This window comes from Miniopterus natalensis, chromosome 1 (assembly GCF_054644295.1).
Source record: "Miniopterus natalensis isolate mMinNat1 chromosome 1, mMinNat1.hap1, whole genome shotgun sequence".
In the NCBI taxonomy this organism is placed as follows: domain Eukaryota; kingdom Metazoa; phylum Chordata; class Mammalia; order Chiroptera; family Miniopteridae; genus Miniopterus; species Miniopterus natalensis.
In genome coordinates, this window is record NC_142081.1 from 20,620,006 (window position 1) to 20,636,862 (window position 16,857).

Consider the following 16,857-nt stretch of genomic DNA (forward strand, 5'->3'; position numbering starts at 1 on the left):
TTACATTCCTTGCACACAAGTGTTCCAGTTAATAGGACATTGGTCACATCCTCGCCAACACTTACTACTTTGTTTTTTTGATAGTGGCCACCCTAGTGGGTGTGAGGTGATATCTCGCTGTGGTTTTGATCTGAATTTCTCTTATGATTAGTGATGTTGAGCATCTTTTCATGGGCTTGTTGGCTATTTGTATATCTTCTTCAGAGAACTGTCAAGTCTTTTGCCCACTTTAAAAATTAGGTTATGTGGATTTTTGTTGTTGAGTTGTAGAAGTTTCTTATAAATTCTGGATTTTAATCCCTTAGCAGATACGTGACTTCTAAATATTTTCTCCCATTCCATAGGTTGCTGCTGTTTCCTTTGACGCACAGAAGCTTTTAAGTTTGATGCAGTCCCATTAGACTATTTTTGTCTTTGTTGACTGTGCTTTTGGTGTCATGTTCAAGAAATCATTGCCAAATCCAATGTCCCGAAGATTCTCACCTACGTTTTCTTCTAGTTTTATGGTTTTAGGTCTTAAATCTATTTTGAGTTCATTTTCGTATGTGGTATAAGGTAAGTCTAACTTCGTTCTTTTCATGTGGATATCCAGTTTTCCCAACACCATTTGCTGAAGAGACTGTCCTTTGCCTGTTGTGTAGTTGTGGCACCCTTGTGGACAATCACTTGGCAATATATGCAGGGGTTTATTTCTGGGCTCTCCGTTTTGTTCCATTGGTCTGTATCTCTATCTTAATGTCAGAACAATACTGTCTTATTATTGCTTGGTGGTAGTATGTCTTGAAATCAGGAAGTCTGAGGCCTTCAACTTGGTTCTTTTTCAAGATTGTTTTGGCTATTTGGTATCCCTTGAGATTCTACATACATTCTAGCACGGTTTTTTTCTATTTCTTCGAACAAATGTCATTGGGATTTTGAAAGAAATTGCAAAGAGTCTGTAGAAAGCTTTGGGTAGCACGGACATTTTAACAATATTGAGTCTTTCAAAGACACAGGATCTTTCCATTTCTTTGTATCTTCTTGGTTTCTTTCTTTTAGCAATGTTTTGTAATTTTCAGTGTACAAGTATTTTCTCTTTTAAAATCCTCACCTGAGGAGTCTTTATTGATTTTAGAGAGAGAGAGAGAAACATTGATCGGCTGCCTCCTGCATGTGCCCTGACTGGGGATCGAGCCTGCAACCCACGCATGTGTCCTGACCACCCGAGATCGAACTGGCAACGTCTCAGTGCATGGGAAGACGCTCAACCAACTGAGCCACAGTGGCCAGGGCTCTTGCATGCCTTTTCTATCTTTTAATTTACTGAAGTATAACTTACATACAATAAAATGCACTCATTTTGCCCTCACTGGTGTGGCTCAGTTGGTTGAGTGTCTTCCTATGCACCGAAAGGTCACTGGTTCGATTCCAGGTCAGGGCACATGCCCAGGTTGCAGGTTCCATCCTGGTCGGGGTGTGTACGCAAGGCAACCCATCAATGTTTCTCTCTTTCTCTCTTCTTCTCCCTTCTTTTCTCTTTAAAATCAATAAAAACATATTTTTTAAAAATACACCCATATTGTGTACATTTCAATGCATTTGGGCAAATCAATACATTCAAGTAACCACAACAATCAAAACAGAGAACACTCTAAAAATTGCCTTGGAAGTAATGCCATTGTGCATTGTGTCAGGAATTCTTCACATATTCTAATAACTAGGTGTGGTGCTGGATGGGTATGGGATTTATTGGGGTGATCACTTATTAAGTTATGTAATTAAAAGTAAAAAAAAGAATTATTCTCAACTAAAGTCATAAAAATATTCCAAATTATTTAGTAAGGCAAAATCCACCATATTTTAAATAAAATAATTTGCCTTAAAAAAACACACACAAAAGAACCATACAATTCCTCCACATCCTCATCAACAGCCTTTATTTATTATTTATTTAACCCTCACCCTAGGATATTTTTCCCATTGCTTTTCAGAGAGAGTGCAAAGGAGAGAAACACTGATCTAGGGGAGACACATCAATTGGTTGCCTCCTGCATGTGCCCCACCGCCAGGGATGAAGCCTGCAACTGAGGTATGTGCCTTTGGCTGGAATCCAACCCAGGATCCTTCAGTCGCTGGCCGGTGCTTTAACCACTGAGCCATACTGACTAGGGCTATATATTTATTCATAATAGTAGCCACCCTAAATAGGTGTGAGGTGGTAGTTCATTGTGGTTTTGATTTGCATTTCCCTAATGACTAGTGATGTTGAGCATCTTTTCATGTGTTTGTTGGCCAGTTGCATATTTCCTTCAGGGAACTGTCTACTTAAGTCATTCGCCCATTTTTAAATCTATCCTATTCTTTTAAATGCTCATGACATTTCATAGTATAGACATAACACAGTTAAGACCCTTCTTATATACGTTTACATTCTTTCCAATTTTTCTCTATTATAAAGTGGTACAGTAAACATCTTTCTATATATTTCCTTGTACATGTGTGGATGTATCTTTACACTTTATCATCACACTGATCATGTAGTTTAAAGGAAATCACTTGTGTAATACTTATAAATAGCCAAAAAATAGAATTAGGCTCATAGGATATCTGCAATTTTTATTTTAATTGATGCTGCCAAACTGCTGTCTAAAATGGTTATACCTATTTGCACTCTTGTCAGCACTACATGACTACCCATTTTCTCAATTGTTATATATATACTTGGAAAATCTTCTGGTCAGTCCCTTGTTTTAATATTTGGGGGAGTTGCTTTGCACAGAAATCTATAATTTTAATATATTCATACTTATTGATATTTTCTTTTATGGCTTTTACATTCATCTTATTTGAGAATTCTATCCAAAGGTTACACTCATTTTTTCACGTTTTTTTCTAATACTTCCATAGCTTAAAAAAAAAGTTTAGATCTTTGATCCACTTGAAATGTATTCTCATGAAGGATATAAAATCGGAATCTAAAGTTTTTTTCAAGTGAATAGACAACTTGCCATTATAACAATAATTACTAACATTTATTGAATAACTCTTACTTGTGCCAGGTATTGTTCAATTTAGTCCCATCTTATTGGGATTGTTTTGAGGATTAAACAAAACTTTTTTTCAAAACATTTTTAAGTTACAAGGAAGGCACCAAATGGTTATGGAGTTTGCCCAATTCACAGATATTAACTGATAAAATCAGGATTCGAACCCTAGTAGAACGACTCCACACTATTTGCCCTTCTATACAATTTCCTTTTCCTACAGACTTGAAATATAACCTTTAAAAGATACCAAATTGCCATAAATATAGGGGTTTATGGGCTTTCTATTGTTTCAGTGATCCATTTGTCTATTCCTACACCACCTTGTGATCTCTTAAAATATCTATTCTGATTGTTACGTACCCTAGTTAAAATTTTAATAACCCCCTATTGACTTCAAGATCAAGTCCAAACCCTGGAAAGTCACATAAGACCCCTTTCCTCCCACCTCATCTCCCTGGAGTCTCAGATGTGGGTACAGACAACCTCCCCCTGCATTTGAGTTATAAAAACCTGGCAGCTGTCTGAACAGGCGAAACACATTCATTCCTGTCCTACTATCTGTCTCCATGCTTCTGTTCACGTTTCCTGCGCCTCATTTTCTTGCTGCATTTACTGGGCAAGCCACTCTTTATTTAAAGACTAACTCAAATGTTACCACCTCTAGACTCTCCTCCCTTCATATCCCAACCAAGTGGAAAGAAATCACTTTTCTCTTGTGTCTGCTCCCTCATACTTTCATTCTAGCACCATTATTTTATTGTATTATCTACATGTTTCTTTTTCCTACCATAATATGAGTGTCTTGAGGGTAGGACCATATCTTATTAAATACCTAGAATAACCTTAATAAGTATTTGCTGATTAATTAATATAAAACAACCATCACAGTAGTGAGTAATCATGTGATTTATAAAAAGATGCAACAAATTTTAAATGATAGAAAATGTCATTTTCAAAACATCAAAAAGTAAGTGTATTTAACCATACTCAGCTCATAATAGAGCAAGTGGGTGAGTGGAGCGATAACTCATGCTGTAGCATGTTTATTAAACTGGCAGCAGAGGAAGTTGGTTGAAGAGAAGCAGAGGAACTTTGTCTTTTAAGTATTAGAGCCGAGGGGCTCCATAATCATCTGGCATCCGCTCAATGTTGTACCTGATCAGGATAAACAATTGACAATGGTAAGAAAGGTGGTCCAGTACCCACCTAAAAACCCATCCTTTACTGACTGCAATACTCTCACCCCTGTGAATCCTTTTTGTCATTAGGAACATTTTAAAGGGATATCATAGTGAGTGATTTAAAACAAAATGCTGACTATATTTTCTTTGTTCTTCAAAGTTGTAAATTTAACTGGGGGAGCCAGGCGCTCAGTTCAGATAGGCCCAACTCCTTAGCCCATGTTAGTCCTTCTATATTGCTCTCACCAGGCTGAAAAGCGGGGCAGCAATAGTCTGAGGGCTGACATGAGAACATCCAAGAAGGATAAAGAGCAGCTTTTTAAAAAATACGCTTTTAGTTTCCCAGAGGGGTGCTAATCACATGTACTAGGTGTTCAAAATAAACATTTCTGACCAAAAAATTTAGCTTAATTTAAATTACTGCTTTGTATTTAAAGCAACACATCACTATTTCTTCTGGTAATCATATTGTAACAATGTGAATGTCTGCCTCATTCCTAAATCCTAGCTTTATCTTTTGCCCTTGTTCTTGCTATTTTGTCTCATTTCTTCAAATACAACTATGTAAACATTTGATACAACAATCTCTCTTAAATTCTTCCATAACCTGACCTCATTTTTAATTGATATCAACTATATACTTTTAATTACTTCCCCAAGAGGAAGTTCTTACCTATGGTTAGAAATGTACATGATGGGAACTCCAGGGATCTTCCTGATTCTTCGTTTAAGGTCTCGGTCAACTGTGGCCACAATGTAACACTTGTGCTATAAGAGACACACATAGAGTTTACTGAGTCTACTTAGTGATACTATAAATGGCACAACCACCAGCCAGTCTGAAGAATTAATTCATTTTCACAGTACACAGCAAAGGAAAGGTTATAACAATTTGCTGAGTAGACACTATGATCTAGGAGCTCATATTTATAAAACATTAATAAGTTGTCTTGGCCGAATGTAGCTCTAAGAATCGTGAGGGGGGAGAAGACAGAAAAGTTAAAAGCTGCAAACCAATTTTTATCTCATAAATGGAAGGGACTTTCACATCTGGGGTATACAATTCCTTGATTTTGGAGAAATGGTCTGAGGGACTCTATGCAAAGGTAGAGTAAATGCCTTAGATTGGAGGGCACAGTTTTTGCCTTTCCCAGGATCATAAGGTCTGAGGTCTTCTAGTAGTGGAGGTAGGATACCTTCCTGGCCATGAAACCAGAATAGGATCTCCAGAACAAGTTTGAGCCTAGCAACTCTGAAAGCAATATGTGGGGGCCAGCTGGAAGGTAATTTGTGTTGTACTTTACTTCTACTATATCCAAATCTCCCACTGAGTTTTATAAAGAGCTGTAGCCTGATGTCAGCTGTGCTATGGGAAGTTAAGGGAAATGATGGCTATGTCCATGGAATGGAGTTGCTAAAGGGCTGACAATGTGGTCACCCAATGAAGATGATTATCCTCACTCAGCCTAGAGGCTCTTCTAAGGGCAATCAGTAGCAGAAGTTCTTGTGGTGCTTGCCAAAAAATAAAAAAACCCACTGATTCCAGGGCCACTGTGAGATAGCACCCTGGGAGACTTAGATGTAACTGAGAAATACTTCTGGGTTAGGCATGGTAGAGAGGAACAGAATTCCTTCATGGGGAGTAAATGGAACCTTATTTTAGATTTATAGGGAAGAGAAATCTAAGTTGACTCTTGAACAACACAGGGTTCAACTGCTTGGGTCCACTTATATGTGGATTTTTTCAATGCCTGTACTATTTTTGTTCTGTGGGCGGGAGTCTGCAGATGTGAAGAGCTGACTGTAAGTGTTGATCCACACCATTTTATATAAGGGACTTGAGCATCTGCTGATTTTGGTATCCACAGGGGAACCAATTCCCTATAGATACCAAGGGACAACTTAAGTTTTGGTGAGTCCAAAGTAATACAATAACACAGATTTTTGACTGTGCAGGGGGGTCAGAGCCCCTAACCCCAGCATTGCTCAAGGGTCAACTGTATCATTATCTACACTCACTCACTTGAACCATTTTATAGAGAAGATTTATGGAATAAAGAATCAGTAAACGTCCCAAATCACACACCTAATAAATGCAGGTATGCAGGGGCTGATATTTGAAACCCATGTCTCCTCCCCAAGCCATAATCTTTCCATTATGGTTATAGTATAATTTCTAATCCACTTTCTCAAGTAAATGAGGACACCTAAACTTTCTATGAAGGGATTCTATATAATTTTTCTTTTCTTTCTTTCTTCCTTTTTTTTTTAACCTTTTATATTCATAGACACTTTTCTGACTATGAACACTCAGGAGACAATAGTTTACCTACTCTTTTTTAAAAGCACAAAGTAAATATTTAAAAGCTGACGATACCTGAGTTACTCTCTGTACCAAGCAGTCATCTGCATAGGTTCCTTTGTGTGTGCACGGTAATCGTTCAAATCTTGGATCCTTGGCGATCCTATAAGGTTACAAAAGTAGATTGAGGAAAACATTCTGTCACTTGGATAACTTTTGAGTCTCACTCAGTGAAATAAGAGTAACATGATCTCCAGGCCGGGTGTGGCTCAATGGCTGAGCATCAACCTAGGATCCAGGAGATCAGGGTTCGATTCCCAGTCAGGGTACACGCCTGGGTTGCGGGCTGCAGCCGATCAATGACTCTCTCATCATTGATGTTTCTGTCTTTCTCTCTCCCTCTCCCTTCCTCTCTAAAATCAATAAAGATGTATTTAAAAAAAAAAAAAAGAGTAACATGATCTATGTGGAGATTTTAAGGCATCCCTTTCCTCATGAAGCTTACCTTCTAATTGGAAAGACAACTTACAGAAAAGAAAATTATAACTTCCTCGCTGACAGCTTACATCATGTAATCTTCATAAAACTCTGAGTTATTCTATTTCCTTTTTATAGATAAGGTAGCAGCTTCAAAGATGAATTAATTTGTTTACAGTAACCCAGCTGGGAAAACCAGGCTTCAAAACCAAATCAATTTTAAACCAACCAATTAACTTTCAGGAAATTGTCTTACACAAATGTACAAGAATGTAGGCACAAGGATGGCCACTGCAGCACAGTTTACAATAGTGAAAAACTGAGAATAATCTGAGTACCTACCAACAAGGGAAAAGTTAAATCCATTTTGGTGTTCCTATCCTATTAAAAAAAATGACATAGAGTTGTATGTAGCAATGTGGAAGGGTCTATAATCTGCTTAATAAACAAAACAGGCCACTGAACTATCTATATTATTCAATTAAGAAAACACAAATCTTTCTCTAGATTTGCTTTTGCCTGGAAAAATACATATTAACTACATGCTAACTCTTCTCAGTTGTCCATCTCAGGGTAGGAGAACGGACAAACTGTGAACACGGACGGGGGATTTGACTTTTTATTGTGTATGTATATGTTTATATTGCTTGCCATTAGCAAATCAAACATATATTATTTTCATACAAATCTGAAATAGAAAAACCCAAGTCTGTGATCCCCAGAGCCATACTCTTTCTATTACACAATGATGATGAATAAAAATATAAGGCAGCACACAGGTACCAAGTGCAAAAAAATGCTCCACACTGCAGCAGTTCAGAGCTAGGTTAATGTGGGTTGGGTATATTTAGAAAAAAGTTACATGGAGATAAAAATAAAATGAAGATGAAAGAATGTTCTAAGCAAAGTGAAGGCAGGCACATTCCAAACAGGGCACCAAGCATCTGTACAATGGTTTGGGTGTGCTCAGGGGAGAGTGAGAAGAGTGCTGGTGCAGAGGAAAGTGAGGCAGGACTGGGAAGAGTCTCCAACGCCAGGCTGAGGCGTGTGAGCTCCGTGACACAGGTGATGGGGGGTCACTAAAGCGTTCTCCAGGACAGAGCGACACAAGGAGAGCTTTGTCTTAGGGAGGCTAAGCAGGCTGTGGTGAGGAGGACATGCTGGAAAAAATGCAGACTGGCCGCGAGTAAGGAGGCGGGCAGTAGTCCAGGCCTTTGCCCCTTTGCTTTATCCCTTCCCTGCGGAAATCACTGCTCTCCTCCTTCCCACTGCTCTCTCCCAGAAACATACCAACATGCTCTAGCACCTTATCCACCTTAAAAAAGAAAAAAAATCCTTCTTTTTACTTATACCAGCCCCTCCAGTTAGCATCCCATTTCTCTGCTTCTCATCACAGTCAAACTTGGTGCTTCTGTTTTCTCCCCTCCCATTGTTTGTTTGTTTGTTTATTTCTCACCGAAGGATATTTTTTCGCATTGATTTTTTAGAGAGAGTGGAAGGGAGGGAGAGAGGGGGAAGGAAGAGGAGGGAGGGGGGAGGGGGAGAAGGAAGGGGGGGAGAGAGAGAGAGAGAGAGAGAGCGAGAGCGAGAGAGAGGGAGAGAAACACATCGGTTGGTTGCCTCCCTCAGGGTTCAAACCTGCAACCCAGGTTCATGCCCTTGACTGGGAATGAAACCTGCAACCCTTCAGTGTGTGGGCTGATGCTCTAACCACTGAACCACATGGGTCAGGGCTATAATTATTTTTAAAATAATTGCCTCTTTTCCCATTTTTATTTGAAGTATTTCAAGTACGTAAAAAGGTATAAGGAATGATAAATTGTATCTACCACCTCATTAAAGAAATGAAACATTACAAATAAAAATGAAGCCCCCTGTCCAATCCTAACCTTTTACCTCCCTACAAGTAACTATTACCTTAAATTTGGTATTTATCAGTTGCACACAAATTTTACTGTGTAAGATTACATATGTATGTACCTATAAACAATGTAGTTTATATGTTTTAAAATTTTTTTACAATTTATTGATTGATTTTAGAGAGGAGGGGGGTAGAGAGAGAGGAACATCGATTTCTCATTCCACTTACTTATGCATTCATTGGTTGATTCTTGTATGTGCCCTGACTGGGGGTCAAACATGTAACCTTGGTGTATTGGGATAATGCTCTAACCAACTAAGCTACCCAGCCAAGGCTTAATTTGCATGATTTTAAACTTATAGATAAACGATATGCTCCTCATATGTGCCTGCTTTTCTTTTTACATTGTTTTTGAGATTTATCCATATTGACATATAACTCTACTTCATTCATTTTCACTCGTGTATAGTATTTTATTCATGAACACTCCACAGTTTATTCATTATCTTTTTTTTTTTTAATATATCTTTATTGATTTCAGAGAGAGGAAAGGAGGGAGAGACAGATAGAAATATCAATGATGAGAGTCATTGATCGAGCCCGCAACCCGGGCATGCGCCCTGACTGGGAATCGAACCCCGATCGCCTGGATCCCAGGTAGACACTCAACCGCTGAGCCACGCCCGGCCGGGCAGTTTATTCATTATCTTAATGGATCTTTTAACTGCCTGTAATTTTTTGCTACTATACACTTAAGAAAATTCCAATACTTGTCTCCAATATATGTGTATGAGCTTCTCTATGGCAGCCACCCTCCCCTTTTTTTTTAGCAGATCCACAGTATGAAATACATTTTACCTAACATGCAGTAAGCGCATACATACACATATGTATAAAAGTGACAAAAGTTCTGTGATACAATACTCTACCTATGCTACCTGCAATGCATGCTGGTATTTTATAGTGTATTCTATATTTAATTAAAAAAAATACTAGTTGTGATCCATTAAATGCATTTTACAACCTACAGATTTGTGATTCCCCAGGTTGAAAGAGTGTTGTAAGAGTATGGACAACCTCATTTTTGTCAGATATTATCAAATTGCTCTCCAAAGTGATTATCTAATTTATATCCCTAGCAACTGAGTATAAGAATTCCCATTGCTCCACATTCTCAACTAGTGTTTGCACTGTCAAGCATACTTTAAATCTTGCCAATCTGTTGGGTATGAAATGATATTTCACTGTGAATTTAAGGATTTTGTCTTTGTCTTATGGATTTGTAGTTTTTCATATATTTTTAAAATTAGCCTTTTGTTGGTTATATGTGTTACTAATACCTGTGGCTTGTCTTTTTACTTTGCTTATCATGTCTTTTGTTATAGAAAAGTATTCAATTTCAATATAGTCAAATTGATTAGTTTTCCATTATGGTTTGGACTTAAGAAATCCATGCTCACTCCAAAATCACTAAGATATTCTCTATATTTTCTGTAAAAGTTTAGACACTTAATCTACCTGGAAGTGGTTTTTGTGAAAGAAGTAAGATAAGGATCCAATTTTATTTTTTTACACAGGGATAATCAATATTTTAAAAGTTTATCACTTTCCTACTAATCTAAACAATACCACCATTCATACATTAGCGTCCCATTTTTTTTCTTTTTTTTTTTCTTTCTTTTTAAATATCTTTATTGATTTCAGAGAGAGGAAAAGAGAGGGGGAGAGAGAGAGAGAGAGAGAAACATCAATGGGAGAGTCATTGATTGGCTGCAGCCCGCAACCCGGGCATGTGCCCTGACCGGGAATCAAACCCTGATTGCCTGGATCCTAGGTCAACGCTCAGCCGCTGAGCCACGCCCGGCTGGGCCATTTTTTTTCTTTTAAAAACTAGCTTTATTAGGTATAAGAGAAATAGAATAAAATTCAATTATAAATATAAAATTCAATGAGTTTTTGACTAATTTGTATGTCCATGTCACTATCCCTACAATCAAGATACAGAACATTTCCATCACTACAAAAAGTTCCCTGTGTCCCCTTTATAGTTAACCTCCCTTTCCCATCCTCAGCTCCAGGTAACCACTGGTCTGAATTATATTACTATAGTTTTGCCTTTTCTAGAATTTCATATAAATGGAATCACATTTCTAGAGTGACGGAATGTTCTATTTCATGTCTATGATGGTGGTTCCATGACTGTATTCATTTGCCAAAGTCATCAAATGATACAAGTAAACTTGGTGAATTTTATAGTATATAAATTACACCTCTATAAAGGTGACACAAATAAATCTACAGGTATATCTTGTACTTTGGGTCTTTTATCCATGCATGATTTTCTAATATCATGCACGGATCATTTGGAAATATTGATTCACTGAATTATACAGATCTTCCAAATACTGACATATTTCATTGTACAATACCAAAAAAAGTCATACTCATTAATATCTGCACTAGTCTCAACAGAAAGGTCTTTACTACTGGACATGTGATAAACTCATGATTTTCCAAAACTCTAATTCTCACTCGAAAGCTCAAGTTTTATCACTGATAACTAATACAGCAAGTTGCTTCCCTTAAAGTGACAGGTTCATTGCATTCGAACCTTAAATGGAATACTCAGCCACAGAAAAGATGAGATGCTGCCACCTGTAAGAACAGGAGTGACCTTGAGGGTATCATGCTCAGCAAAATAAGACAGGAAAGGACAAAAGCCATGCTTTCACTCGTGTGGGATACAGAACAAAAGCAACAAGTGAATAAGTAAAACAAACGCAGACAACAGTATGGTGGTTGCCAGAGAAGGGGGTTTAGGGAGAGCTGAAGAGGGTAAAGAGGGTCAAATACACGGTGATGGAAGACTACACTTCGGGTGGTGAGCACATGATGGAATATACAGGTGCTGTATTATAAAGTTGTACACCTGAAATTTTTATAATGCTATCATCCAATGTTACCCCAATAAATTTAATTTAAAAAAAGGCTTCAGCCCAGCTGGCCTTGGCTCAGCGGTTGAGCGTCGACCTAGGATCCAGGCGATCAGGGTTCGATTCCGGGTCAGGGCACATGCCCGGGTTGCGGGCTCGATCAATGACTCTCTCATCATTGATGTTTCTATCTCTGTCTTTCCCTCTCCTTTCCTCTCTCAGAAATCAATAAAGATATACTTAAAATAAATAAATAAATAAATAAATAAATAAATAAATAAATAAATATAAAAAAAGGCTTCAGTTTAAAAATCTCTAGCCTTCAGCCCTAGCAAATGTGGCCCAGTGGTTAGAGTGTTGGCCCAGACACGGCTGGTTGAAGGTTGGATTTCCAGTCAAGGGCACCAACCTGGGATGTAGGTTTGATCCTGGGCCCCAGTGGGGAGTGTTCAGGAGGCAAGCAATCGATGGGTCTCTCTCACATCGATGTTTTTCTCTCTCTCTCCCCCTCCCTTCTACTCTCTCTGAAAATTAATGGAAAAAATATCCTCAGGTGAGGATTAACAGCAACAAAAAAAACTCCAGCCTTCAAATGTCTGTGTTCTTAACCATAGTTAACTAGTTTTATATTTTAATTTAATCTATTCAGCCAAGAAGTCTTTGGACAGCAAACAGATGAGGGAAGGTCAAAAGGATCTTCAGTACACCAATCTAGAACAAATCTAGACTGACCAGCTTCTTCCTACCTTAGAGCCACTCGATACTTCTGCCCCAATTTCTCAATTTCAGCCATTACACAGTCAGTTATACAAGGGATACCTGCCAGGAAAAAAACACACATTATTAGTAAAAGAATTTGTGACTAAACTGATTTTACTCTCTCTGAATTATATCCTGTTGAGAATCTTAAAAAGGCCCACGAGACTTCTGGAATGAAACAGAACACACACACTGAAATGAACAATAAAAACTAGAGAATAAAATCTCTACTTATAAAGAAACTAGCGAACAGTTCCAACCACGCATCACAGATTCCATAAAGTATCTGCCATAAACATCTCTGGAGAAAAAAATTAAGCTGGGCCCCTGTCATTCTTTATATATTAAAATAAATTCGAGATGAAAAAATTTTTTAATGTGAACCAAAAGAACCCGTAAAATTTAACCAGAAAATGTAAATTTGATCACATAAAACTTCTGTCTGACACCTATCAAACAAAAAGACAAGAAGTCTACCAAGTCTAGTGTCTTCCCTCATACAGGGCCTTGCCAGTCCACTCTCACAGGCATGGTAGTGCCCCAACTTCAGACTAATCTTCATTATTTCCAAGAGATTTTTTAAAAATTGAAAGTATTACATATACATAGCTTTAAAAAGAAATATAGAAAGGCCTATATAAACAAATATCGGTCCCCTGAAACTTTCCACCCCATCAATTCTGACCTTTAAGAGATAACTATTTTACTCTATTAGCTGTTTTTCCCCTTGGTGGTTACCTTTGTATATTAATAAACTTATACAGTCACTTTTTATATTAATTTTAGGCATTTAAAGAATTTAGCTCTCTTACCTATCACAACCTTACACATCTTGCAAGTTGTAATACATCAATAAATAACATTTACATTACTATCACTCTATAATGTTGTTCATTATAGTATCTTTTAAATATTAAAGAAGGAGTGCAAATATTTTCCTTTGATTCCAAGAGTTTATTCTTTATGGAAAAGTATAAGTCTATTTTCCTCACTTGTACCTTTAACAAGATGACTGGAAAATATGAATATAAATCCACCACAGTATGCAACAGATTTCACTATTAGGAAGTTAATCCCTGATACATGGCCTAAATTTTCTTTTTCCTATTCATGGTAGTGAGGGAAGATCATTTGAAGGAGGGGACATCTAAATACACAAGGAAATCTATTAATGGTAAACTGCATACCTAGGTGTAAATAAACACCCCAGATCCTCTGTGGTACAAATAAATACCAAACTGAATAAACTAGACCTGGTGACCATCATCACTTCTGGTTCTGTAAAAGACAACACGTCTTATTTAGCTTTTTTACATTGGAGTGGAATTAAGAATGCTTCCCCTTCAACGTAAAAGAACATATACATGAGAAATATAATAAATTTTCATTTATCCAAAATTTTACTTTATTTTTTTATTATTGATTTTAGAGAGAAGGAGGGAGAAAGAGGGAAAGAGAGAGAGAGAAACATTGATGTGAGAGAGAAACATCAACTGGCCGCTCCTGTATTCGCCCTGACCAGGGATCAAACCCGCCACCTTTCAGTGTATAGGATGATGCTCCAACCGAGGCACACTGGCTAGGGCTCAATTATCCAGAATTTTAAAATCCAGAATTAGGAAACAGAAAATTCCCCTCCTATGTTCAAAATTATTGCCCATAATAATGATCCAAGCACACTAAGTGTTTTCTGAAATGTGAAAGTTTAATTATTCCCAGTCAAGTTTGCATTATATTTCAATTCTTTGAAAATGGGCATTGCAATGGTGAGCACATTAAATGCCCAGCAATTAAGTTAACTAGAATTCCATTCCCCTCTTTTCATGTATTTGGGATAAATATGATTATTCTATATAAATGCGCAGAAATGTAAAAGTATGATACTCACACTTGGCATAGAGACAGTCCATCATTGACTGCACTAAGTCCAGTTTGGCCTTAATGGAAAAGTTGATAAAATTGGTATCAACCAGGATGTGGTAAGGTGGGCCCAGCTGTGTGTTATATTGGAAGAATAAGCAGGAGGGGTGTTGGGGGCTGAAAAAAAGGGAAACAAAACATAAAGTAATATCTACACTGATACTTTAGTTTGCTATAGCTTAAGTTCCTTTTCCTTTGTTCTTGAAAATAAATCCTGTGATGATTTATCCATTACCACTTGAGGGCAAAATGAGAAAAATAAGTAAAATGTGATGAGTTTTCATAAAGTTAAATGTATTTACTTAAAAGGAATAACACTTATTCTGAAAATATGCTATCTTTTATGAAATGCCAGTGTGTTAAACAATGGCAATTTTTTCTTTTGAAAGATTTTTGGCAAAGAAAGCAAATAATGATACTGGAGTTAATCCCTAGGATTTTAGGGAAAATTTTGCTGCTCCATGAAATCCAAAAACCTTAGAACCATTGGAGTTGGTATATGCTCATCAATATCACTTTCATTTGCAGAGTTGTGCTGGCCTTAGAAATGACTGAGCAAATGAGTTAAGGAAAGCCTGGATTTCTAAGGGGTCTATGGTTTTAGAATGTTTTAAAGGAAAACTTAAAAATGTTGATTACTCACACTTCTCTTTCTTTGAGTGCACTGGGATCTTTCTTTTCTTTCTTTTTAGGCTTTAATCTATCCTTTTCTTTACTAGAAAAAATAGTAAATTAAATACAGGAGGGAAGAAAACACAATAGCAGTTAGAATCTCATTCAAAATTTAAAGTTTCTCTTTTTTGTTTACAGAGAAAACCTTTGTGACTTCTTTATATTAATATAAGCATACATTTTTATGTTAATATAAATATACATATTTTTGAGCACAAATGTGTGGGAAGTAGCCTGAAATTAACATAATTAATTCATTAGATATAATTAAATTTAAAAATCTCTAGCCAATAACCCTTAAAAATTGTTAATGGATAAATAAATGTTGGTTATACCATCATTTCTTTCTTAGTCAGAAGCTTTTATCAAGGATCAAAACCCACTTCCAAGCAGTGGGTAAAAAGGCTGACATTTATCTTGTGAGGACTCAGATACTTCAACAGTGGGGAGGGGGGAGAAACCACCATATACCTTTTAAAAAGGGCTAAAATGTAACAATACATATACAAAATCTAACCTTTAACTAGAAATGAAATATTAATGTGCAAACTGCGTAAAAATTACATAATAAATACATACTAAAGGTTAAAAATACAATTTAGTAACTCTGAAGGGTCCAACAACCATTCCTTTGTATTGAGGCTCTGAAACACAATGAAGACCAGTCATTATTTAATAACTTTATCCATTCTTCATTGAAGAAACGAAGCTTTTCACAGCCTGCTTATAATCGGGAGTATCATTCCACTCTCTTCTTCACAGTCATCTGAATTCTTATGAGATTTATAAAATGGGAACATCTAGGTGTGTCCCATTCTTTCTTTGAAAAATATTTGAGTGTCAGGTGCTTGAGACACAAGACAACATGATCTCTGACCTCACTTTCCTTCAACAATTATAACATTTTTTCCTGTGAAATCTAGGAATCTGATGACAAGACCATAAAGATAGTCCTATCCATTTCACAGAGCTGTTAGAAGGCTTAAATGTGATATGGTAAAGTACATAAAAACGGTGGAACAAAGTGAACACTTAGATGTTTAATTCCCCTCCCATTCACCAGTGTACTTGCTTACCAGCTGTGTGGCTGTTATACACTTGACTACTATCTACCTCATGTTATATTAATCCAAGACACAATGATATCAAAACTGGATACAAAGAAAGAACAAAAGTTTTAACTACTTATCCCCTTGTGACTCCTATATCTCTGGGCAGTCTATGAACCCAGTTGATTCCAGACACTCACAGCCTCTGATCTCTGAGACTAAGCATTCGCTTCATGGTCGCATACTTCCTTGTTTTCTTTTGCTTTCCCTTGAAACAGAAATTTTAGAGTTAAGAGTTGGAAATACATCCCATGTTGAGTTCCTTCTTTTCTTTTCGTCCATTCCCTTCCCTTCTTCCCTCAAAAACCCAGCTCTTCTGATCCTCTCTGCCCCAACCCGGCTCTCTCCCTACTCGCTAAAACATAACAGGCACCACTCGGAGCGATTTAAGAGCTAAGAGTAGAATGAAAACAAGCAAGGGGAATGCAAATTGGCCAGCGGCTGACTTTCTGAATTTCGCTCAATTACGGTCTGACAATGCCCCTTCTCAACCCGCCTCTCTCACCATGTTCACGCCGCACTCTTGTTTCTTCCGGAATCACCATCGGCGCGACACTTTTGCGTCATTCATATACTGCTTCCGGCAAAGGATAACCCGGAAGCGGAAGCTGCTTTGG

At 37.3% G+C, this 16,857-nt stretch overlaps 1 protein-coding gene across 2 annotated transcripts; it reads right to left on the reverse strand.

The window, feature by feature from the left end:
* Positions 1 to 3,913: 3,913 nt before the first annotated feature.
* FCF1 (FCF1 rRNA-processing protein) lies at positions 3,914 to 16,828 on the reverse strand. Of its 2 annotated transcripts, XM_016208674.2 has the most exons (8): positions 16,746 to 16,828; positions 16,381 to 16,448; positions 15,103 to 15,174; positions 14,428 to 14,576; positions 12,527 to 12,599; positions 6,585 to 6,672; positions 4,881 to 4,975; positions 3,914 to 4,181 (listed from the first exon to the last, which is right to left on the reverse strand). In XM_016208674.2, the coding sequence occupies exons 1-8, from the start codon at positions 16,746 to 16,748 to the stop codon at positions 4,133 to 4,135; spliced, it is 597 nt and encodes a 198-aa protein (XP_016064160.1). In that variant the 5' UTR covers positions 16,749 to 16,828; the 3' UTR covers positions 3,914 to 4,132. The 2 variants fall into 2 exon arrangements, with proteins under 2 accessions (XP_016064160.1, XP_016064161.1); XM_016208675.2 differs by lacking the exon at positions 16,746 to 16,828 and having other exon boundaries at positions 16,381 to 16,538.
* Positions 16,829 to 16,857: the final 29 nt, after the last annotated feature.